We start from the raw sequence: 26,353 nt of genomic DNA, 5'->3' as shown, positions 1-26,353 counted from the left end.
CGGACGATCGCTGACGGGACTTATTCACACAAGTATTTACCGTCACGATGTCAATAGTATCGTCAAGTGTTAACACCACGCGCTTTAGCCCCCGGTAGTGCGAGAGCCGTTCTAGATTGCTGATCTAGCGTTTACGATTCATAACTTACGAATGTGAAGACGGAGAGAGAAACGGAAACGGGGAGTGAAAGCGATAGAGTAGGGGATGTAACGAGGAGTAGGTAGGATCGGTCTCTGGACCCGGACATAAACCGTTTATTTATATGTTCCATTTAATGTTTGTCTGTGCGTCGCCTCATGGGACTCATTCATTATATCGTCTCGTATACAAGGAGCGGTATTGAACGGCCGACCGTTCCGTTCCGGCAACGTTGCGCTTTCTTTTGCGAATTATGTACCTTGGATTTTACAGCCGTGCACTCGTAAAATATCGAAACCGAGAAAAATAGTCGGGAGATTTTCTTAAGTGAAGAACGTTAAAGAGACGAGATCGTTAAATGTATCAGGGAACGTTGCGGGCAATAAGAAGATTTCAACGCGAAACGTCGGGCTTGGATTCACGGGGAGAAATTGGAGATCCGCGAGCGGAATTTATGGCCTCGCGAAAATTGCCACGCGCAATTTTTCTCCATCCGGCAAGGCGAGAGGTGCACTTGCATTCCCGACGCGCGGTGTCGTACGATTCAATTCTCTACGAGATTGATCAATTCTCTGCGAGCGGAACGGCGCAAGAGAATAATGCCCCGACGTCATGCCACTCTCGTGTAACGAAACAAACGAACGCAATTTCATAGGTGGCCTGCCTGCCTGCCTGCCTGCCTGCCTACGCTGGCCGGGCCGTAGTACGCGCAGTATTACGCAATGAAATCTAGTTGCCCGGTCAATGGATCCGCATCCTCTGACAGACGAGAGCGGATTCACATCTACCGTTCGGAGCCTGGCCGGCTGCAGCACGGCTGATTCGATGTAACCACACTTGGTCTGCGCCACCGACGGGTCTCCTCCTGGCCTAACGACGTCCACTTAACGCTAATAATTATTTTCATTGGGGGCACCGCGCGTACACGGGGGTCCCCCCATTCTACACATAGCCAACTTCCTGCACGAACGGATATAAAAATAGAGCTCTGTACATCGGGCACGTTACGGCCGCCGAGCCAATTCAAATACTTTTTCTCTGTAGACCCGTTCGCGTCAGGAGTCGTTTAGCTTGAGAGCTACGTGAGTCAGAAATCGGAAATGACATTTTAAACGGATGATTCACACGTGGTGTTTGGACTATTAATCGCAAAAGAATCTATCCATCACGCCGCGAAACGTGCGGGAGCTTGAATTTTCGCCTTCAGCGGGATTCATTCTGCGAGGCGTGCAGTTTAGCAGCGGTGTTTTGCTTGCGGTGTCACAACGTGCTCGGATTTCAAGCTCGTACGTTTCGTGGACCAGGGGTGGACCAGCCCTGGCCGGTCGTAATTCTTCGCGAGAATACCGTGGAAGACGTGGACGGAGGGGATGATATAACTATGCCGGGACGATTTCCGCAAATCTACCGGGTGTTCGTCGTAGACAACGGAGAGAGCGAGAGAGAGAGAGAGAGAGAGAGAGAGAGAGAGAGAGAGAGGAGAGAGAGAGAGAGAGCGAGCAGGGGTGGCGGGATGAGGAACGGGGGTGCGCTCGTAAATTATTTAGGACCAGGGTCCGAGGTGTCGGAGCTCGACGTCTCGATTGGCCCTCGCTGCCCAATCCGGGAGAAAATTAAATAACAACAAAACGATAAAAGACAATTGTTTCTAAGTTTTATGGCTCCCCCCTCCCCGGCTCTATCGCACCACCCGCCCTGTCCGGTCGAGCCGGACGAGACGCGGAGGGCGTTTTATTACTCGTCGGTGTGCTTTCGGTATCGCCACTAGCCGCCCCTGTGATCCACGGGTTACTCTTTATTTAGGAGGTGAGGGCGACGGCGACGGCGGCGGCGCGGCGATTTCACGACACCGCGCATCGCTATTCTCCGCTGTCGTTAACCCCGATTCGGAGCCGGTCGTTTTGAATATACGTGTGTGTATGTGTGTGTGTATGTACGCGTTCGTATAAACGCTTTCCAGAGCGAGAGAGAGAATTTGAGTTAATGCCGCGCGCGACACGAACGCTCGATTACGCTGCGACGATGACGACGACGACGACTACGAAGGCACTTTTTCATCTGAGTGGCTCCCGCGTGCGAAGGAAGAAGTCGGATCACGCGTCCTATAAAGCTCGCCGAGATTTATGCTGATTATCGGCCGGCTTGCGGAATGTCCGTGACGAAAGGCGCGGGGACGCTTCATTTCTGAAAGTTTGCCGATAAAAAAAGACGGGTGGGGAAAAGATGAGACTGAGCGACGCAGAGTGAAGAGAGAGCGCTTAATGAAGAATACGCCGAAATGTGGTCGGCGTCCATACGTGCGTATACGCACGATCAAAGTTCTTCGTTCTGCGCGTCGGGTTCTTCGTCAGGTTTCTCTCCCTCCTCTACTGCTTCTTTTTGGCTCATCTCCCCCCATGTTCATCCCGTGCCCTTATTCCTCCTCCTCTCCGTCGCGTTCCTTGGCGCGAAGTACGCGACCGAGTCTCTCTATCATCACGGCTGTAGCAATAACAGAGGGCTTACGGTTCCCGCCATATATTGCGGCCACATTTTTATTTTGACACTAATAGCCACGTGGTATCGAGCCACGAGCATGACTCGAGTCCGTCCGATCGTGCTAATCCCGCCCCGATATTGCCCGTATAAATCCCCGAGTATCGCGGGCCGGCAAGGAGAGAAGGAGAGAACGAGAGAGCGAGAAAACGGGAAGGTGTATAGGAGTGGAGGGTAGGAGGGGAGAAGGGGGAGGGAGGTGGGGTATGAGCGGTCGGCGAGGATCGTGGATCCAATATGAAGTGGCGCCTAATGCTTTCCTGATTTATCGATCCAACGCGCGCAACCGGCAGCTCCTCTCGCTCCGACGAAAGACTCGTATCGCAGCCGCTCTAGACACATTGCGAGGAAGAGATTGCGCTCCACAAATCAACTTGCTCGCCGCGCCGCGTCTTTGTCTCTTGAGTCCCGAATTATCTTCGTGCCCGCGATCAATCGCGAGTCCGATCGAGTAGCTCCGTAGGCGCCTTTGTCTCCGCGGCTCGCTTTTGCGCTCGGCGTAGAACCTGCCGTTACTCTCGAATGCGAAAGGGCACCGCTAATTGCTGATTACTCCAATTTATTTTGCTGATAGCTGCAAAAAATTAATGGATTTCATTTTCTCTCTCTCTTTTTTTTTTCAGGTAATGTAACGGATTGGATTCATTTCTCTACTGCATGTGGGAGTGACGTTTCGAGGGCGAGGAGGGCGGATGAAAAACGTGAGGATTATGATACCGCTATAAATTACATAGAACTCATCATTTTTTAATCGTTACTCTGCGCTATATGGATAAGATATACTATATGTTGCTCGTGCGCGTTTCGCGCGAGTCACAGTTATCTCTCGCCGCGGCAACGGTATATTTTCCGTTCGAGGGAGAAGGTGGACAAAGCACCGAGTTATCATCACGGGACGTTGGCGGGTGCGGGAGGCGGCCCAGTCGTAAAACGCGTCCGTCCCCCTATACGCGCGCAATCATCTAAATTATTCCATAAGACGGGTGTAGCTACTGAACGGCATGCGTATGTAAAGGAATCTGGCTACATGGGCAAAAGCCGGAAGCGAGCGGCCAGAACCTGGCGGGGCTCCGCGGTAACGGGAGAGAAAGAGAGAGAATGGGAGATGGCAGGGGGGAAGGAGAGTACGCGTTTACTGCTTCATAACTTGGCCCGTGCATGGACAATCGGCCGTTATGATTTCGGATGCTATTTTGAATGCTCTACTCGCTCGTCGTGGGTGGGCCCCGGTCACAAGCGCGCAGAACAGCACCAGAAATATGCTACCTCGTAAAAGCAGGAGACCCTTTATCCTAACACGTTGCTACTAACCGCCGCGCGTTTGTTAAATCTCTATCAGATGTTTACTCTCGCCGCTTTCCCTCCGAGAGGGAATGTGTTTTCGTCGCGAAATCATCACGCAAGCGTCATCGAAATATCATCGGGCAATGTTTCCCTCGTTCCTCTCTTTCACACGGCGAAACCTGTAAAAAATATCACGGCCTTTCACCGTTGAAAAAATAAAATTCAAGTCGGAGAAGGTATATGTCGATCGATCGTTTTCATTTGCTAAAGAGAGCGTCGGGGTTTTCGTAGCGAGCGTTCAGACTTTCAAACGAACTTGTCGGCAACGCGGAATGTAACTCAAGGCGATACATCGATCTTCCTTTCACATTCTCATTTTTCCTTGTTTTTTTTTTTTTTCGTTCATTTTCCCCCGATATTTCCTTCTCTCTTTCATGCATAAATATCGTCGCCGCGCGCACAAACGACGACGCTGGGAAGACGGGGAACGCTTTTAATTTCGCCCGCGTTCTCGCCGCGTTAAGAAGCGGGCCGGTATGTCGTAATATCGAGGTTTTAACACGACTGTCAATATCGCGGAATAACGTCCCGCAGTAAACGACATTAAAATCGCTTCGCCTCGGGGCCACGATCCTTAGATCCGCGCGCGCGCGCACACACACATGACGCCGGTAAATCACTAGTTAACGTTTCCCCGTAATGCTCCGGCGAGAGCCGGAGACACGCCTCACCCATAAAAGACGACCCACGATACTCTGTACGTCGCGAGAGGTGTATCGGCCACCAAGGATACCGCATTCGCGACACTTTGTTTGCGGTTTAATGGCAGTCGGCGGCGCGATCAGAATCGCCGCGGAATCGCAAGTCTTGTACACTCAGCGCCGTGTGTCTCGGGTCGATCGATTTCACGTGGAACGAACGATCGAACATCATCCCTCTGTCACTCGCGTTGGCCCTACCCCTCCCCCCCCCTACCCGCCTTCTCCCCTCCTCCAAATTCCATTTCATTCCTGACTTTAATCCGAACAGGAATTGTTGAAAATCGAGAATAATTCAAATCACGTGAAATTACTTTTCGGATGCAATTAATTTAATGCTATTTGCAATGTTGTTATCGTTCAATCTACCGTTGCAATTCGTGACGATCGGTATTTGCAAATATCGAAATCATATATCGGGATTACATACATGGTAATGTAAATATCGTTACAACCGCGCGTTATTCCGATATGTTCTTGAATTTCGTTTCAACGGCGCGCAAAGTGACGCGTGAAAATATCCGTGTACATTAATAATAATTTGTGTACTTTGCGAATTGCATTTGAATAACTTATGGGCTGCTTGATAATTCAATGCCGCAAGAGACACGTCTCGCGTTAAATTCAACGCAAAATATAATTTGCCGAACAAAACGTGAGCCGCGCGCCCCGCTATTTCGTCGTATTTAACAACAGCCGCGTTTAATCGAACGGTTTATTTTATTACGAGTAATTATCGCCCTTATTTGTACTGCGTGTTAATATTGTGGAACATATTAAACCGCATATAATTCGCACACATGATTAATACCGAGGCCGTATCGCCGGGACTTGGCTGCGTTTTCTGAAATTTTTCCTTCCTCGCGGGACCGCGATTAATGTTCCGCTTTTAATGCCGTTATCCGAAATCGCTCGCTCGAGACAACGTGTCGCGGCTGCATCTCTCTTTCTCTCTCTCTCTCTCTCTCTCCTCGACTTCTCGAAGAGATAACGGCGACCTGCGTGCTCTGGGAGAGGGACGAGCGCCGCGCGCAGGGTCGGAGGAAATAATATTAACATAAGCTTTATCTAAATGTTAATACACGGGCAGGTCGTATCGACCTGCCGACAAATATCACGTACAGAGAATTCCCAGAGTATTTGGGATGTAACCTTTCGGTGGGGGCACGCTGATCGTTTCTCTTTACTCGTTCTCGCAAACCCCTCTGTACATCTATCTTCCTTGGTTGAAAGACAGAGAAAGGGAGAGAGAACGAAACACAGAGAAAAAGAGAGTCGAGTTAGGGGATGGATAAGCTCTCTCGCCGCGGGCTCGGAAGCGAACGCTTAAAAATGTAATAGCGAGGAGCCCTGAACACGTCCGACGCGAAACCGTCGACGGCGCTGGGCCTCTTTATTTTCCCCATTATTCAAATATAAATGTAAATGTTGATACAAACGGATAGGTAAATGGAAAGAGAGAATTCAATTGTTCGGCGCCGTCCGTCCCGGGGAGGCGGGAAATTAGTTTATAAGGAAGCGGCGCGGCTAAAAATGTAAAGAGAAAGAGATGGAGAGAGAGACAGAGAGAGAGAGAGAGAGAGAAAGAGAAAAAGAGAGAAAGAGGGCGGGGAGGGGGTGGAAAAAAAGAGCGATAGATAGAGATGCTCGAGCGCTGGAAAACCGGATCGGCGTGGAGCGGGATGAAGGACGAGTCTTCTGCGTCGAAAATAGAAGACCGTCACTCACCTTCGCTCTGCCGCGAAGCCAGTCGCGAGCGTGATAAAGTTTCAATTCGTATCATATCTTCCGCGGAACGTCTTCCAGGTGCTTTCGACTCTTCTCTCGTTTTCGGAAAACAACGGACTTTGCCGCGTGCGTGCATCTCGCGGGTAGAAACGAAAGTCTCTCTCTCTCTCTCTCTCTCTTGGCCGGGACCTCGGAGAGGGTCGAGTAATATCATCCGATACGTGTGTTCTCGTGTTTCCCCGTACGTCGGTGCATTGTTCTCGCCCTTCTCGGACGGCATTGTGACGAAGGGCATGCCTCACGGCACCGAGTCCGGACCGGGCAGAGCGGCAGGGGTTGCAGTCGATACAGAGTGCATATGCGCTGATAGCCCCGTAATGCCATCTCTAATTCCATGCGCGCGAGCTGATTCGATTTCGGCATTAAGATAAAGCGATTCTCTCTTTCCCTCTCTCTCTCTCTCTCTTCCCTGCTGCTCCACCGTACACGGTACTGTTTCTCTCGCGAACGAACGCTCCTCGAAATGACGCCGGGGAATCGAAACGCGATAGCAATAACTGTAATAACAACGTTACTGCTCTTAAACCCTTTGGGACCAGCGTGCCATTGGGCGATACATACGCTTCGATGAGGAGCTGCGATGAAACGAAAGATTTAAGAGTCGCATGCTTGCATAGTAAATTTGTTCTAAACGAATACGCAAAGATATCCTAACGATAAAAAGAAAAGTTACGAATAAACAGTCTGAAATAGTTATAAATTATTTATTTGAAACGAAGAGCTTGGATGTGAGAAGCAGTCACATCTTAATCGTTAACCGATTATCTGATGTTATTCCACCAACGCGTTTCTTCCAATGATCTTAATGCTTCTCGAAGTATGCGTGGGCGACGCCGTTAACGTCGAATTCGAGATCGAAACCGATTAAATCGGCACAGCCGAGTGAATCGACGGGACGCGAAGAAACTCGAGGGCGCTGAATAGGTGGCAGGAAGTTTCAGCCGTTTTATCCGGATGACACGGATGACGGCGATGATTATTTGTATTAACGAGGCTGACGAATCGACCGGTTAATCTTTCGCGATTGACCGCTTCGGTGGGGTGCGAAACTCGCTCTCGCGGACGATCGTTCTTAAAACAATTGGTTCACGCTCGACTTCTTCGCGAAAGGATAAGAACACTCGTAATCGAAACGTCGTGTCATAATGACATAATTGATAAAAGTTATTGCCATTATTTTTATAGAGTTTATTTTTAGTAAACTAGTTTAGCAAAGTTTTATTCATTCTTTGACAAAAACATGTCGTCAGTTTGACTAAATTTTTAACTTGATTAAATTTCTTCAATTTAATTTCTTGAATTGAAGTTCTGGTATTTATATATTTGATTGAAATATATGAATACTTGAATTGAAGAAATTTAATCAAGTTGAAAAATTTAATTAATAACTTTTTTCTCAGTATAGGTATATATATATTTTTAATTAATTAGATTCTTTTTGCTTTCTATCAATTTTATAATTATAGATTTTTTTGTTGCGTATGTTACTTTCTCGGGATAAAAAACAATATTTTTATTGCGAAATCAGTTGTAGCACAATCAGCAACATCAACAGTGCGAGTAAACATATGCATGCGGGCAAACACGAGCGCAATTTTTTACGTGCACTCGAATGCACTCAGCGAATCGAACATGGGCGATCGAAGTGACGTTTTCGATCACACAGTCATCGATTCGATTCGTCGGAATCGACTATAATTACGCTTGGTAAATGTCTTCCTTGGGAATTTCATACCGCAAACATTGTGCACGCACGACTAAATTTTAATATTGCGATAACTAATTTTAAAATTATTAACGATTTCTTTTTTTATAACGTAAAACTCACGTGAATTGTGCGATACATCGACACTTCACATTTACAATCGCTCTTTTCGTTTATTAATGTGCATCGAGAATTGTCCGAACCCGAAAGTTTGGCAGTTTTTAAAAAACATTTACATTTCAACGCACGCATTCTTATAACGTTACGACACGCGTTTACGCCAAAGCGAGAGATAAGTGAACGAGGTTGACGACGGCGCAGGCCTCGGGTGTGCGCGCGGTTAGTCCGGGAATCTGCTTACACGTGTTTACGGCCGACGACAGTAGGCCCGGGACATCCTTAACGACGAGAGCCGAGACCACCATGGATTCTTAGACCTCGCGCGGACATTGTTACGGGCCCTGTGGTAGCCCGGGTGTGTCGGCATGGTTGCGACCGCAGAGGTATCGGAGTGTGGTACGGCACGGGTCAACCGCAAACCGACAACCGTCCACGCGCGTGCTCTCTCTCTCTCTCTCTCTCTCTCTCTCTCTCTCTGGTTCTCTCTGGCTGTCACGTGTGCTCCGCCCGGCCCCCGCGTTCCGCCACGATGTCGCTGTAAATCAAATCCACTCTCGCGGTGGACGCGTGCTAATAAGAGAGGAGAACGGCACAGGAACGCGCAAGGCGGCGGCGTGAGGAACCTACCCCGGGACAGAGACGCTTCGTTTCCGCTTCATCGAATTAATCGGAGAATCTCAAATCCTTGCATTATACGAGCGCCGTACGTCTCAAACGTATAAGTGTTTGTCGTTACGATTCTTTTTTTTATACACGTTTGTTTCCAATTAGCGTAAATATGTTATTCGTTTATTGCTGATCCCACTGTAGTAATTACAGTGTAACAGTTACGATCGTTTCGACCGTGTTAATTGAGAGTTAGCGACACACTCGTGACGACGACGCATCCTTTCATTGGCAATAATTTGTACGGCAATAATTTTTCTTCCCCCCCCGAAGATATAATATCTCGCGATCGAGCCCAAATATCAAGCGCGAAATTTATCGTCGAAGAACGCTGCTCCCTTTGGAAACGGGTGATTACTAATGCGCCGCGAAGTCGACGAGAAAAGGAAATGCGGGCAGGTGCGGCGCGGTAATTGCAAACGTTTGATATTTAATTACAATTTGCCCGCGCGTGCCGCTGCCAGCGAAGCCTCTCCTCGACGTTCCGTCCGATGGGATCTCCCTTTGGAAACAAAATATAATTCCCCAATTACTTCAGTGGTTCGCGAGCGCGACGGTCCTTTGAGTTATGGAATCCCGACTTAATTACGTTATTAATTATCGCGCTTAAACGCGGAAGACCGCGGCGCCGTCGGGGCCGATTTAAGCGGCTCGTCCGCGGACTCGGGCTCTCGTCTCTAAGCGGCCGCGGAAAGTCGCTCTTGAAAAGAGGCGAGCGGTTTTCCGTCATAAAGTCGTAGAGTGCGTTTTACAGCGCAATAAAATCAATTGCGTTACGCGATAACGCGCGTATAATTTACTCGGGATGTCCGCGCACTGCGCGCGCGTATGGGGGTAATAGTCGTCGCTCGATTTCCACGCGGGAAAAGAGGTTTATGTGCGCACCGGTAATTTTCTCCTCTTTAAAAAAATCATCGCAGACATCGGAACCACCAGAGAGCCTCTACAGCTATCCAGATACTATCGTAGTAAGTAGAGGTAGCCGTTAATTGATGATAATCGAGGACTATCTTCGTCATATTGGACGGAACGATTGCGCGCGATGACTATTCACCCGAATAAGCATCCGCGCGGATAGGAATGTTACTGAGTGTCGACGACGATTCTGCGATTTAACGACTTAATAAAGCCGCACGAATAACGGAGCGAGAGGAGAAAGGGGACCCGGCCGGTCGGCAGGCCCGAAGGAAAGATGTTGGGCCTGACCCGAGACAGAGCGGTACGAATCTGCCATAAGTCGGCGTGAGTTTATGCACGCGTATAGAATATGCCCGTCTTCCTCCCTCCCCGCTGCTCCGACTATCTCTCTCCTGCTTATTATTTTCGATCTGACACTCGGACATACTTGTAGCGGTCGTAAAAGCCAGACTAGAGCAACGAAGGAGGAGGGAGGGGGATGGGAAAGGAGGACCCCGAAGACGGGAGAATCGAGGGGACGCGAGGACGCATGCAAGGTGTATTGGAGGTATCGCGGTGTTGGTGTGAGAGCTACGGCCATGCGGGCCTGCATTATTATTTATTCCGCCGCGACTCGTAAAAAAGCCCGGGACGCGGATTTCTCGTGGATTTATCGTGGAAATATTGAAATGAGAGACACTGGAGCCAGGAGTCCCACCGCGAAAGAGAGAGAGAGGAAGAGAGAGAGAGAGAGAGAGAGACCGCGGCCACCTTTCCCTTTCACCCTGCGTCAACATACACACGAGTCACTCACCCTCGCACACCAACCCCACTCTCACACCCGGTCTGCCGCGCGCCCGCCGACAAAAAGCTGACCACCACAGTCGCTTTACGAGCCGATATATTTTATTCGAAGTAAGCACCGTCCTCTCTCTGGCACTTACACCTTCCCTCGCCTCTCCCCCGACCCCCACGCTCGTCTCTCCTCTCCTTGTTATTCTAAGCTGGTCACGATCCTTCGCATTCGCGAGACGACTTAACAACCAAATGGTTTCGGGTCGAAGTTTCTGATCCGGACGCGTTGTCGTCGTTCGGCGAATTTGTATTTTATACACGGATTATTCCCGGAGTGGTCCGTAACATTGCTATGATTCGCGCGCGACGTGTTTTACGCTCGTCGACTGGGCTAAATGGGGACGGAATTAAATTCCGCGTTTTGTCGCGCTTTCCTCCACGACAGCTAAGATTTCGATTGTTATGGAGCCGAAAATCGAATCAAAAGTTTCGCAACGCGCGCACGGAACCGCGCCGTTGCCCTCTCCTTCGAGGATAATCCGCGGTCCAAATTGGCAGGATTACTCCCGCCGAAGACTGGGCCACGTCCTCGAGATTGCCGGGATTACGCGGCTGTAACGCACATCGCACGAATAAGGTCTGTCGCCACGTGCAAATACAGGTATTATCGGGTATTACGTGCCGGGTGCGTGTCTCGTGTGCGTGAAGGAATAACGTCGTAGTCACCGTCGTCGTTGACGTCTCACGGATCGCGCCAAGTGGATTTGCCATCGAAATCGTACTGGGGGAAGAAGGGAGCCGCGTATTCGCGCCGATGTTAAAGGAGAGATACTTGGACTAACGGAAAACGATCCGACGTCAAAGTAATTCGCTCGGAGTAAAATTCTCATTCTGATACAACTTAATTTGCTTTGGGGGTGTCAGAATCTCTGCCTGTATATAGAGACACGAATCATATTTCTAGTCTAACGTTTGCCATTCTCGGGAATAATACGTCGCGTGTCTTCTGAAAAAAGGTATATTTTAGCCTGTCGGTCAGTAATAGAAATATTTCACGCATCCGCGAGGGTCTCCCCGAAATTGAAATTGATTCACGGACCATGCGTGTAAGCTCTCGGAGATATATAGACGTGTTTGTTGCTATTGCTGACACCGATGGTGGTTTCACGCCGTGCCGGTGGTTTCCCACAATTTTTTTTTTAACACACACATCATATATGTCATGCATTAATCAAATTTCGCTGAGCGAACGTAATATGTGTACACCGAGTTTAAATGTATATAAATGTCCAGATGCAACAAGAACCATAACCACCAGCGAAAAATGAAATTTATCGCGATATTTCACACGCGATAACATAATTTTTAGTACCATTCTTACAGTCTATCTTTTTAATAAAATAACAGGCTATTCGGCGCAAGACGAGAAAATGTAGGTATTATCTCTTTAATTCGCGCCACGCGCGTTTTTACTACCGACGAGGCGTCCGCGGGATCTTAAAACGCAAATAAGTAGGCCAGGCCGAAATCGTAATCGCTCCCCAGCGCGGCACGACATAAAAATTAAAATTAGAGCCGGCGATACGGAGGGGGAGGTGAAGGCGCTCGCGCACCCCAGCGGAATATTATGCAAAGCTACGAGCAATAAAAATAACATATTGCGACCGAGAGAGCGGGCATAAGTTTTAATCCAATATTACTGAGATAAGTCTAGGAATCCCCCCGCCCGCGAGAGAGAAAAAGATTTCTTTTGTGTAACGCACCCCAGCGTTACATTGTGGTTATTAGAAAATGCCTCCTTCCTTTCTCTCTTCTTATCCGGCGTGACGCCGAGGGGAGCGCTTCCTTCGTTATTCCTCTTCCGCGTAACGGGCACGAGGATGCATAAAATCATCCGCGAACCATATCATACGCGGACGCCTCTCCTTATTTCCACCTTGTCTTTCGACCGCGGCTGGGAAAATCTGCGATTTGAATGCTCACGTGTTACCTCGCATGGTAATTGGCGAGCGTGGAGGATTGATAGCGGTATATTTCATTACGTTATCTGGCCGCGTGATCGTGACGGCCGACTTGCAAACGGCTCTTTGTTAACGTTGTTCTGTATCCCTGTGTCTGTAATCAATCGATTTTTCTCGATTGAACGATAGATCATTATTAATACAAAATTGAAAACCAGAGGTGTGATATAATACCGTGTACAATATCGACAATAATGCAATATTGTAAGAATGCACGAAGGGATATATCTACCTTGGAGTGCTCGCGTTCGCGTTCCCTGCTCCGCCTTTTTCCCGCTCGTTGCACAAAATCGGACAAATCCAATCTGACTAACGGCATCACGCGGGGGAGGCGAGCGAAAGGGGAGGGAAACGTCGGCGGAAACGGAGAGATAGGCACGCGGAATCGAAAGGCGAGCGTTACGCGCGCGGCAGTCGTAAAAATTTATAATTTGGAAAATATCGCGCGGCAGCGGCGTTGGCGGCGACTGTCGGTTTTCGTCCGGCGTAGCGACCGGGTTTATAAAGCGGCAAATCGAAGGACCAGACCGTGGGAGGCGTCGGCAGAGGGGTGAACAGGAGGACGACGGCGACGACGATAACGGCGAAAGACTTTTGACGAAAATTGAAGTCGTTGTTATGACGGGAATTGCACGCGACGAGGCTTTACGAGGGGACGCTTTCGCCAGCGCTCTCGCAAGTTCCGAAAAAAAGACAGAGCGCGAGAGGATAAGAGAAAGCCTGACAGAGAGAGAGAGAGAGAGAGAGAGAGAGAGAGAGAGGACTCGCATGGGGAACCGACAAGGGCGGAGAACGAGGGCAGGGACAGAACGCGGAAGAGAACTGGAGAGAGAATCGCGCGAAAGACGATAATTCGGGAATAGAACGGTCGTGTTGGCTATATCGTAATATCGCCATGGCAGCGGTTCTCAAAATTATAATCATTCCGAGGAATTACATCTTCCCACGTATGCAAATATGGGTATTTAAAAAATTGCGGAAGCGTCTCGTACAAAGCGAGCAAATTTTTACGTAAGTCCTTGCATCGCGTTAACTTTTTTATTCTTTTTAACAGCGGTATTATTAAAAAGCTTCTGTGTATAGTCATTCTGATCGTTCTCTTAAATTTACCAGTCATAAAAGCCATGTAGCTGAATCCCCCCTAATAATACATCGTCGACAAGCACCGACACTCGGTTACCAGCTAAATGTAAACGCTTTTAATGTCCCGACGACTGTATCGCTTCAAACCAGATGTAAGGTCACACGAAACCTGACTCCGCAATATAGATCAAATATAGGGAACAGTACGGAAAAACCGGGGGTGGAATTCTATGAGCCATGACTGAATCGGCGCTTTTGTGACGCGTAAGGTCACGTGGCAAAGCGTAAAAGAGTAAGTAGCTCTCATCGATCCTCTTGCTCGAAACTCGTCGTCTCGCTGATCTTACTTCGGATACAGTCGCACTCGTTCGGAGAGATTCGACTCGTAAAGAACTAACAAAGATCTCACAAGAGCCTCGGCGAGCTTTTTCGAGCCTTCGAGTAGTCTACTGGGGCTATTTTCCCATAACTCGGCGGATGGCCCTTGTTTTCAGGACGCCTCAGAGTATTTGGACGGCGCAAGACGGTAGCGGCAGGATGCGATAAGGTTACGGCGCCATAATTCAAAGATAGCGTCGTGTTTGACCTCGGTATAGTGGCCCCTTTGTAGCTTTGTAGCCAGTCTCGCGAGAGACAAGGCGCGATATTTGCACTGCGGCCGTAGCTCGAAACAGGAAACCGAAAGCGGAGACACGTTAGACAGTGTGGATTCATAAAATCGCGTGCCAGTGTAGAAAGTTCTGAAATCCATACAGGAAGAGAGAGAGAGAGAGAGAGAGAGAGAGAGAGAGAGAGAGAGAGAGAGAGAGAGAGAGAGAGAGAGAGAGAGAGAGAGAGAGAATTTATATGATAAATGTTTATTTTTATTTTTATTAAAATACTTTAATTTACATATCTTTAATAGCAATTTTACATATGATGAATAAATATATGATAAATAAATGTAATAAAAATTAATTACTTTGGAAATAATTCTGCAAAAGCAAATATAAATAATGAGAAAATATAATGAAACATAAATATTTTTAATTTTATAACATGTTCCTAATTACTATAAAATAGATATTACATAATTTTGCCTTATTTCTCTATAATTGTTCTATAAATATTTTTTATATACAAAAATCTTTTTTTCATACAATTTTATTGACTTTCCGTATAAAAGTCTTATGAATGCATGAATCATAATAAAGTTATTATAATAAATTATAGAACAATCAATAATACAATATGTTAATAACAATAATTTTTAACTGAAGTGTAAAAATCACCCCAGTGATTGTTTACGCAAAAAAATGGGGTGACTATTCTCGGGTTAAAAAAATCTGGACACCCCAAGGGGAAAAAAAATTACAAAAGAAACCTACGAAAGCGAAAATAATCGTAGCGCTCGGTCGTTTTACAAATAAGTGTGTTGTAAAAAAATATATGTGATTAACTGTAAAACGTTGATTTCGTTCCCGCAGTTTCAAGCGAAGAACGATATTGTTGTCCCGATATCGTTCATCCCGTACGCACGCGGACGTTAGACGTATATGAGAAACGGCGGTGCAATCGCGCCGTCGTTGCAGCAACATCAGAGAGCATTTAATCCGGAATACCGAATGCGAGAGCATACTGGCAGCCCCCGAGCGATAGATTTGGGCAATGCGCGAGAACGGGGTTGCAACCCTCGTCGGTCCGAAGTGCACCCTATCCCTCGGCGGGCCATTAATAATATACCCATATTGGACACAATTCACCTTGAAATTAACCGGCAGCCGATTGGTAAGCCTGGCCAAATTGACTTCGAAATTGACAATTTACGATCGCTCGCCCGCTTACTCGCCTGCCCGTTCCATTCGTTCGTCCGCGTTCTCCCGTTCTGCTCTGGTCTAGTCTGGACTCTTTCCTGGCGAGCACTAGGCAGCTCGCCGTGACTGGCGTTGAATCCATCAAAATGCCATCGCATTCGCGATCGAGCCTCGTTACGCCGAGAGATACGCTCATATTAAATCATAATGCAATTAATCGTTGTCGTGCGATGAACGTACGTACACGTTACGTTATTGTTATAAATTATAATGCATCACCCGACTTTTCAAGTATTTCACATCGCTGCGAAATTGAATTCCTGAATGACACTTTGTTGAAGTGCAAATCTTCCCCTCACGTTCGAGGGAGAGACCGTTTATCCTCATTTTGCTGGTAATAACACGCACTTCCCGTCACGACGTTGACAAGACACATCGACAGCAAGGTGTCGTAAGGATTTCTGCGATGTGTACCGATTTAATGTGGTGTACACGTAGGGTAGGGTCAGGGTGACACGCACGCGATATCGCTCACCTGACATACCTCGTTCACTTAGCTCGCATCTTCTCTCCTCTCCTTCTATGCCCGGCACGCTCTCTTGTCGCATCGTCATTTCCATCCATCGTCCCGAACGTTGCGAAACACAAGTGGCAAATATTTGCGTTACAATGTAATCACCGTTCTGTCAATATAACGAGCGAGCTTATAGCGACACGGAAATAGACGGAAAGAAACGAAACGGCGGAACCAGGTGGTGTCAATGGTAAAAACGTGGAGAAAACTAATTAACGTCGTATAACCAACGCCATTCAATTTGTCGTGCGCCAAATGATTTCGCGGGCTGATGAATGCAGGCGGTTTTCTAATAGCGCTGCCTTATTTCCTACCGCGGCGAATACGCGATATAAATTAATGGCGCGTAATTGCGCTCGGTATATGGGAGAAACGATATTCATATCCGTTCCATTTATTTCCGAATGAAGGAAGTTTTCGGCGACACACAATGGCGGGACCTCTCTCGCGCATCGATTTTAATGGGGAATTATGGCTGGTTTATCGTCGGAGTTTATCGTAATGGGCCCAGGAGGCTGTCAGGCGCGGGTAGGAATCGCGAGAAAACGCTCACGTTAAATTACATCGAGGTCGATTGCGCGCGCGCGCGGAGCGGTGCCGCACTTTCCACGGAAGCGGCTGCCGCATAATTAAGACAATTAAGGTACCCGCGCTATAAATCACACCGCGCTCATCTACTTAAGGCTAATATCGGATCGGCGATCTAAGCGAGTACCACTTCCACGTACAGTTAAATACATGCTCGATCTATCCCGTTCCACCGTACGCTCGATCGCTGCGATTTTTTCTTTCCTCGCTCGATTTCGCGGATTCCGTTCGTCCGTTCGTTTGTTCCTGCCGCTCGGTGTTAGCGTGCCTCGAGACGCGGGGCCAATTCCACCTGCGTCTTCCACTCGGACGCCCGACGCCTTTCCGGCGAATTCGAATTCGTGAATTCGACTCGATCGATTCGATTCGATCGGCTCGCCGCGTTTCGTTGCGCCGTTCGCGCCGTTCGCTTTTTTTTTTTTCCTTTCTGGTCCGCTTCGCAACACGCGGCGCGACTACGCGGCCGGATACGCACCGGCGAGCGAACGGTTGGGGGAGACTAAAGACTTTTCGAAGTCGATAGATCGTTAAACGCCCCATCGCTTACGAAAGCCATGTAATTCCCCGCAAGTCGCGCCGCGCGATAGGTCCCTCTTTCTCTCTTTCTCTCCCGTTTTTTTTTTCCCCTCCTCGCTCCCATTTACGTCTCCGCTTACTCCTGCCGTTGCCCCTTCCTTCTTCACGCATTTCTCCGGATCTTTTCTTCCCTTTCCGGACCGTCTGTCCCTTTCTCGCGGAGCGATCCGATTCCCCGGACCAGAGGTGCAACGATCATTAGGGCGTGGATCGGGGCACAGCACCTGGCTCGATCATCGGCAACTCTTAATGCCCACACGCAATTCCGAATGGGAACCCGGCCAAATACAATACAAGAAGTGTGCGCGGCCGAATCTAATCGATCGATCGCACCGCGCCGCGAATAACGTACAAAACGATCGTTTGGGCGATAATTTTCGGGCAGCCGTCTAACCGTCCTCGGCCGCCCGAGAACACCACGCTCGACGTCGCTTCGTGAATTAAGTGCCGGCGGATGTCTGTCCTATACCGATCGCGTAATATAAATCACGCGACAAGCGAGTAAGCCAGACGGACGGACGGACCGACGAGAAGCCGCGAAGTCTTCGATCATCATTGATCGTTCGTTACGATTGCGCCGCTCTAATTGCGGCTTACTCGTGCGTATACATAATTAGCACGAGATACATCGGCGCTCGTAAATACTGCCACGACCGTTTTTCGCGGGGACACTCTTCTCGAGGACAATGTCCCGAGGAGGGAAGCAACCCGTATAATTATCTGGAACCTTCTGGCAGTGGCATTGAATTTAAACACTTTGTTAATAATTACTTGTGATCCGGGAAATATCGAGGACAAGCCGGCCATGTGCTCGTGAAAAGGGAACCTTTCGAAAAATTCTTTTACGTTTTAATTTCTTTAACGTTTGGATTATTTTAATAAAAGTTCTGTCGCAATAATCGCTCTGATCTTCAGAGGAGGATCGGTTTCCTCGACATAAACTCGAACGAATGGCTGCAGCGCGGCCGTTATTGCCGCAACGCGTGATTATTAGCGATCTCATGATCCCTTGGCCAACTGGTCTACGCCCGTCTTGTCGTTGCCCCGCCATTGTTTCGCCGCATAATGCATATTGCGTAAATATCTGACTTGTTGGCGTGGGGGGGGGAAAACTCGTTCGCAGAAACAAATAGATATTACGCGCGGGAGGTGTGTGTTTAAGTGATATCTTTCAATCTTTATCAACAGGTACCTGGAAACGTAAATCTCTCTTTTTTTTTAGAATACGTCGCAGTCGTCGGATAAATATATCGTTTCAACCCGCTTGCGTTAGATTTCCGACCGCCACGAAAAAGGTTTCAACCCGCACACTGCGCTCACGCCGGCCGGCGCCTCGTCTTATTTCGCTGATCGCGCGGCACGCAAACAAATGCGCATTATGCGGGGTCTAAGCGCTCAGAAAGTGCGCTCGTGTTTTCGGTGTAACCTGAAGCTAAGCGGTTTAAGAGATCAACGCCGTATAAACCGGCCGTCTGAGAATCGTCTGGGGATCCCGCGTGCGTGAGAGGCGGCAGTGAAAAAGGGATAGGACGAGAGACAAGTAGCAAGGCGAAAAAGAACGTTGCGGGGAGCGAGAGAAGGAGAGCGAGAGGGCGATGGACGGTCGTAGGGAGGAGGACGGTCGAAAACGGAGAGAACATAGTGAGATACCGAGGAGGAGATGAGGAAGGATTCTGGGCAACGAAGAAGAGGCGCGCAAAGTAAGAGGGCACGGCAGAAAGACGGGATGAAAAATTAGATTTACAAATCTGTCTTGACTACTATGAGATTGCTCGCTTACCGGTTAGTGGTGCTCAGCCCCTGTCACGTTGTTTCCTAACGATCCCACTTCCACGAATAATGTACGGTCGTGTTAGGAGTGCGCGTAATTAAGAAAGCAATCCCGAGTCTCTAGAAACGCGCCCCTTTTGATTAAATTTGATTCGTCATTTATAATGGAGATGCATCGTGATTGGAGAAAGATCGGCAATAATCTCCAGTTACCGGATTCTGTAAAAAGAAAAGAAAAAGCCTGGAAAGGTTGAGAACGTCCGCGGACAGTTTAGGTGCTACATCGAGAGTAAAGGAAGGGTAACAAGTTCCGGATATTCCCTCGCTAAGGCAAAAGGCAGCTCTGCGTGTACATGTGCGCGTACACGCGCGTGTATTTCGTGCGTAATGTCGCGGTGTATTGGCGAGGATGCATCGCGTCGCGCGATATATGTGCATGTGTGTGCGTGCGCGTAAGCGTGAGCGCCTCTCCGGCGCCTACCGCCTATGAAAAATGAATCTCCCTCCCTGGGCGCGCCACAGTATCATCGCCGCTATCGTACAGATTGTTTCAACGGAGATCTTCCTCGTCTGCTTCGCCGACAAAGCTCGAAAGGTGCCAGTGACGCTCATCAAAAGAAAACGCCGGCCACTCGAAACAGGACTCGATCCTAGAGCCACGAATCTCTATGGAGCAACTGCGGATCGTGGGATCTTTTCTAAGATCTATTTTTAAATAGATCTCGTTAATATGCAGTGGAAATCTTTTGTATAATTTAATTTTTTGTCGAATAATTAATTACATATGCAATTATATAAGTCTTGAAAGTGGAAGATTCTCACGTAATTCATTCGCCCATTAGCGTCCGGATATTTAATCATTCGTGCATGATTTTATCTCGCGTTACGTGACTTAGGGATAATAATAGGCAATATCTAGTTTTTGCAAATTTGTTTGTCAGTCGATAAAATATTAAGAGTGAAAGCCCAGTGTGTTATTTTCACAGATGATTTTCATTTTCCCTTAGTCACGTAAGAGTCCGCTCTCGAAACGTTCGCACGGTCTACGTAGATTAGCCATTAAGGTTTTCAAATTGGTTCCTCGGCCAGTGAGCCGGGTGCTTTTTTTAATGGTTCGCGCGGCGGCGTGGCTTCTTCTGAGATGAACGCCTTCCTCTCGAATAATCATGGAAATTCACTCCAAAGTATCGCAAATAAAACTTACTCACAAAGGAAAGATCAGCAGGCGGTCGTTAAAGCGGTCGTTTCTATACCTATACATACGTGTTGTGCCAGGCGGCAGTTTCCAGTTCGCAGCTCGCAACTCGATTCATAATCGTTGATAATTCACAGTTGCGATATCCTTTCCGTTTCCCGCGATATCTGATGGGACGGGACGATCCCGTTCGCCCTAATGAATCGAGGGACTTACTTCCCTGCTTCGCGCGAGAGAGGGCTGATATTTCCTCCTTTAATTCTTTCAACAGATAATCGGTCGCGATGAATATCGCGATCACGATGATCGGGGTAAGACATTACCTCGATGACAGGTGTCTCTAACCGCAGTAACTCTCTCTCACTGTACAGCTCCAGGCCAGGAAGACCCCCAAAGCGAGCTTCCGTTGGACTGAGCCTGGCGGCGAGCCACCTAGCCGCGGCGGCTGGCCATCATCCTCAACACTCCCTGAAGAAGCACAGAATGGACAACGGCGATTATTACGAAAACGGACACCTCGGTGAGTACCCAGTATTATTTTTATCCAAGAAGTAATACTTAAACTATATATTGTCTTCAAATAATATAAAAAGAATTTATTATCGATAGGATGTGTATATGTTGCGTTACGGTTGTTATTATTAAATTTTTATTGTACTCTTTCGGACGGGGGAGGGAACATGTAAATCTGAACGTTCTGATTTTCCATCGAGATGTATAAACGTACGGACCGTCGAGCGTTGGGGTTATGCCAAATAGAGCACGTACGTGCAAATAGACGTACGTAGCGAGGGCCACGCGCTTGATTACTGCCATCCGTATATACGCTCTGGCATACGCTGACCCTACCGATCAATTAATTAGGGGAATCAAACACACTTGGAGTGAGCAAATTAACTGCGACTGCACCGTCGTGTTGCGGCCTGCGGTGGCGGTCACCGATGCCCGGGATATCGTACGATCCCTTTACGTGCGTACCCAAATGATACGTCGCGGGGCTGTCTTCACATTCCCCGGGATGCCGGATTCCGATGGCCAGGAAGTTCCTCTCTGCCATTCTCGGTTTATCTTGCGGCGGCGACGTCGCGGTCGCGTCGCATCTCGTTCGTATCCCCCAGTCATTCGTTAACGCGATTCGACTCGATTTTTTTTCATTAATTATTAATACTTGGCATTATTAATGACATAACGCAATTAATAATATTATAATCTCGCACGATTTCGTTCATTCTTGCGCGATATTCATCGCTCGCCGTGCACATCCGGAAGATCGATAAACGCGCATACAATATTCATTGGTTTATTTGCGCGGACTCTCTTTGTGCTCTTCGATAGCGCTTTGAAGGGTGTCCGTTGGGACGCGCTTATTTCGCAGATATATTATCATCGGGGGACATACAGAGGGAAAGAGAGAGAGAGAGAGAGAGAGAGAGAGAGAGAGAGAGAGAGAGAGAGAGACAGAAAGAGAGAGAAATGGGGACGTTATATTGCCGTCAACGCCGAGAGAAGGAAATCGTTAAATCACGTCATACGGCGGCGGCGTCGATCGACGTTCGGAAATTGTTTAAGCAAATAATCGCGAACACGCCGGCCGATCAATTTTACGGGCAAATACGTTTCACGGTGCAACGTTAATGAATTAATGCCGCGGCGCGTTCGCGCGGGTCCGCGCCTGCAGCCAGCCGCGCTCGTTCTCCAGCGCGCTCGTCGGGGTAAACGTTGAAACGGCCGGCAATTAATTACGGCCGCGCGGTAATTGTATAATTGTTTTACGATTGGAGCCGGTCCCCTGCTCTCGCCACAGCCGTATCCCGGTCTGCACCCGATCTGCCCGCCTAAAATAATATATATACAATCGGTATTACATAATAGTCCGTTCCAGGAGCGCGAATTAAAAGAGGAAGCTGAAAAGTCGCGCGGAGGAAACGAAACACGTGGAGAAAAGAGAGTCCAACAGATTTTTTTTTTTTTTTTTTTTTTTTTCAATTTCGCCCGGTGAATGCGAGGTGTTTCTCATAACGCAATTAATAAACTCAACAAGCGAGATCCGATCGCGATAGCGAGGCGCGAAACATGCGTTCCCGAGAGCACGGCGTGTACAATGGATTTGGCTCGTGTGAGAGTTGCGTACGCGTATGCGCACGAAAACCGTATCGCATCTATGTTGTCCCTGGCAAATTAAAAGCGGCGATAGGTGTGCCAGAATGACAGAGAGAGAGAGAGAGAGAGAGAGAGAGAGAGAGAGAGAGGATAGGGGTGTGCGTTAATCGCACGTACACATCGTGACGAATTTGAAACGTAAGCTTTCCGGCCGGATTGATAAGATGACGCAAGTAACCGTAATTTCCAGAAATCAAATCTGATCGCTCGGTGCATCGATCGCGGAGGTACCATTAATTAAATTGACCTGGCGTAATTTATATTACGTGACCTAATGCATATCGAATTGTTTATTAGCGCGCGAACTAAGTCAATTATCTGGTCGGTTTGGACGACGAGTGTGACGAGCATTAGCTCAAATACGAGCGAATTTACTGTCAATAAATTTCCGACTTTTCCTCAAGCACCTGCATATAACGTCGCCAACGTCCGCGCGATCGAGCAATGAACTGCGATTCATCGGCGACGATCGCGCGTTATATAACTAATACATTACGTCGCCGGGGGTAATCGTTCGGTCGTTTAACGGATAGAGACGTCTCGATGATGGTAGCGTAAATTTCGGGTGTAGCTGCTCGAAGAGCATGCGACATATACACACGTGCAGAAAAGAGAGAGGGAGAGAAAAGCGTGTCGCCCTCGTTGGGTGGCTGGAGGGGTGGTTGGTTGGTCGGTCGGGTGGGCTGAACGGGCCGCGGCTTAAAACGATGGTGTACTGCCAAGCGAATGCTCATAAAAGCATTGATTAACTGTTGGCGGTCGTAGGTCAGCCGGCACACGGCTGGCCCGTGTACCAATAAAACCCGGCTAATAGTGGCCCGACATCGCTTCAATATCATGCGCTGACCATCCCGAATGTACTCGCTGTCGCGTCCGCGACAATTTTCACGCTCAAAAAGCGGCGCGTGAAAGTCATCCGCGAGTCAAGACTGCTCTCGGCTCGTTTCCTGGGAATCCCGGAAATACGCGCTTCTTGAAACGTTCAATTAAAAACGAGATAATATTTCGGATTATGCGATAATATTGGCGAAACATAAGTATTTTGTACAGACAGCAAAAGCTTAAAATCCTCTAAGGTCAAAATTTTTTGTAGGAGATGTAACATTTTAGGCTATATTATTTTTTAGCGGATTCATTGATGAATCTCGGTCTCTGTATAGTACAGTATAGACAGTTGCATCAAGGACTACTTCAAGAAATTCTATCGATAAAAAGTTCTTATTTTACCAAATTACATTTTATTATTAAATTATATTTTATTATATTTTAATGTATTTGAATGTGTGTGTGTGTGTGTGTGTGTGTGTGTGTGTGTGTGTGTGTGTGTGTGTGTGTGTGTGTGTGGGTGTCATTGGATTCTAAAGGGTTAATATCCGAAGACGCATTTATTTATTTCGCCTTTTAACTCGAAGAAGTAATTCAACGGGCACGGAGAATTGCTTTACGCATTTCCGGAAGTCGCGGATATACAGGATTTTAATTGCTGCCGGCGCATGAGTACTTAATGAGCAGTTATGTTTTGTTGATGGTTTGATAGGGAGAATAGATTACTATGAACGGGTATCTCTCTCTTTTGACGACGGCGTTACTTGTATATTCATAATTAGATGTTATCAATGGTTGGTGGAGGATTTAATAACTGGCGTTATTGCTAATTTGCTTAGTAATTACGAGTTAATATTTAAAACAGTCGTGATTATGTAATTAAAATTAGTCGTTCTTTTATATGAAGTTATTGTTCTGTATTAATTTTCAAGTGTGAAATTCATTTTTATTGTAATATTTACAATTTTTTTATACGCCAGGAAAGAAACTAAAATTATATAAATGCGAAGACAAAGAGTTAATAAATCAGAAATAATAGACCAATTTATATAGATACAACGGTACTTAATACCGCGAGTAATATATTACAGATTTAACAAACGTTTGCGGAAATATCAAATACATATTTCATGCTTGTGTAAGTTTGTATCTAGGATCCTCTTAACCGCGGGCCATCGCAGCCCACGATGTTGCGGTTGATGATTCCGACCAGGCCAGGTAGCCGAGCAAGATAATTAATGAATTGGGGAAACGATGACCGTGAAATGCGGATATGTGTATTGTATTGATAATTTTGGTCGGTAACCGTGTTAAAGGAATACAAGTCGGAGCATTCTGGCATTTTTATCATACGGTCCGGAATTACTCCCGCGTCATCGAGAGAGAATTGAATGCAAAGTAATCATTAGGAGGAAGTCAACCGTATCATTCGCCCACGTAGATCGTAACTCGATACTCGAGTGTAATAAAAATTTACTCGCGCGATCGAATTTACTGAAACGTCATTCATAAATTATTGCCTTGTGCAGCTAAAGATATTTCGGAAATTCAAAAGCGAGCTAGCAAAGCAAAATGAAGTGAGAGTTTCGAGATATAATCTCGACGGTGAATCTATCATTTTTTGCCTCCGCATCGGGTCAGAAACGTTTCGGTCGATTTTCTACCCCTCATCAGTTACAATCAAGGTTTACTGTGTACGTTCGTTTTTTTTTTTTTTTTTTTTTTTTTGTATAGTCGGCACTGTGTGGCCACGCTTGATTGTTTTTTACGAGAGGAAACAAGCAAACGAGAGCGAGCGACGAAAAAGCGGCCACATCTCTCGGCGGAGGCTGCGAAGGGAAACGTAAGAAGGCGCCGGGTTAATCGGAGTAACAAAAGCACCGGTGTATTAAGCCTCCTCATTTTTGTAACGCCTTTACTGCGCGCCGCGCGACCGTAAATCAATCGCGTCGAGAATTTTCGCGTTTCATCGCTTTTTGCGTGTCAAGCGGGGAAAGAGCCGGTGCATGGCGAGCGTCGCAAATGAAGACGTCAACGAGAGGAGACAAAAAGTCGAAAGATTGCTCGCGCGCAAGAGAGAGAAAACGTGAGATTTTAGCAAGGTGCGACAAAAGTATTATTAATACATTATTAATATCCCTTTTATCTTTATTGCCTTCCACAATTGTGCGCCAAAAGGTTCCAAGACTGCGTGAATGCGGCTCGATCGAACTTTATCTCCGATTACGAGCCGCACGTCGCGCATCGACTCGCCGGGAGAGGCGTGTGCATTTGCAACAACGTTTTTCGTACGACTTGTCGGTCCCGCGCGAGGAAATAAAGGAACAGTCGGCGCGCACGCACACGCGTCGCGCGTAACGCATACATCGACACGCGGCCGCGCCGCAGCTATAAAAATCCGTGCCGCCTCTCAAAGCTCTCGCGAGCCACGACGGGATTTTAGTACGACTTAATTACGACGGTCCTCGCGCTCCGCACTGTCGTCCTTTTTATTCCACGAAGAGAACCCCGGGGGCGCATTTACGACGCTCCCGCGGATCCGCCCATACGCCGCAAGGTCTAGGATTTTCTGGGGGGACTTTGTTCTTCCGAAACTACCGGCCGTTCGAAAATCATTATGCCGTGTATGTCTTGCGGTATTATGGATGTTAGGTCGTCGCCGATTTATTGAATCTCCAGGTATCCCGCGGTAGCTTTTGCCGTTCTTACACGGAGAATCCTCTTTTTCTCGCGCGGGAGGAGATTAGAGGGGATATTTTGTTTCCCAGCGCTCTGGTGTTAATCTGTTTTTAATGCGATTCGTGATACGGGACGCAGGGGTGTACGTTACATCGATCGCGCGCGTGCTCGAAACCGCAGAGCCCGACACCGACCGGGAGAGGAGATCGGCGAAAGTGAAACGCTTTTTGAGCAAAGTGACGGCAATTTCCTGCGATTAAAACCGCAACTAATTGACTCAAAAATCTGTACAATTTCCGCCCTTCCCTCCCCCTCTCCTCTCTCCGTGCGTAGCCTCGCGCCGTCGCCAGCCCGGTGACGTAATGGCGATGGCGATGGCGGTGGGTGGCGGTGGTGATGGTG

At 47.8% G+C, this 26,353-nt stretch overlaps 1 protein-coding gene across 9 annotated transcripts in view; it reads left to right on the top strand.

The window, feature by feature from the left end:
* LOC105831539 (dachshund homolog 2) overlaps positions 1-26,353 on the top strand; it is a 193,212-nt gene that overhangs the window by 56,847 nt on the left and 110,012 nt on the right. For 8 of the 9 annotated variants that reach the window (XM_036287763.1, XM_028192552.2, XM_028192551.2 and 5 more), the window contains exon 2: positions 20,659-20,807. In XM_036287763.1, coding sequence (XP_036143656.1) covers positions 20,659-20,807 — 149 coding nt within the window. The remainder of the gene's footprint in view (positions 1-20,658; positions 20,808-26,353) is intronic. The other variant, XM_036287761.1, reaches the window with a different exon arrangement.

Source organism: Monomorium pharaonis, chromosome 5, assembly GCF_013373865.1.
Source record: "Monomorium pharaonis isolate MP-MQ-018 chromosome 5, ASM1337386v2, whole genome shotgun sequence".
NCBI lineage: Eukaryota > Metazoa > Arthropoda > Insecta > Hymenoptera > Formicidae > Monomorium > Monomorium pharaonis.
Note: the sequence above shows the minus strand (reverse complement) of the source record. Positions and strands in the feature narration are given on the sequence as shown.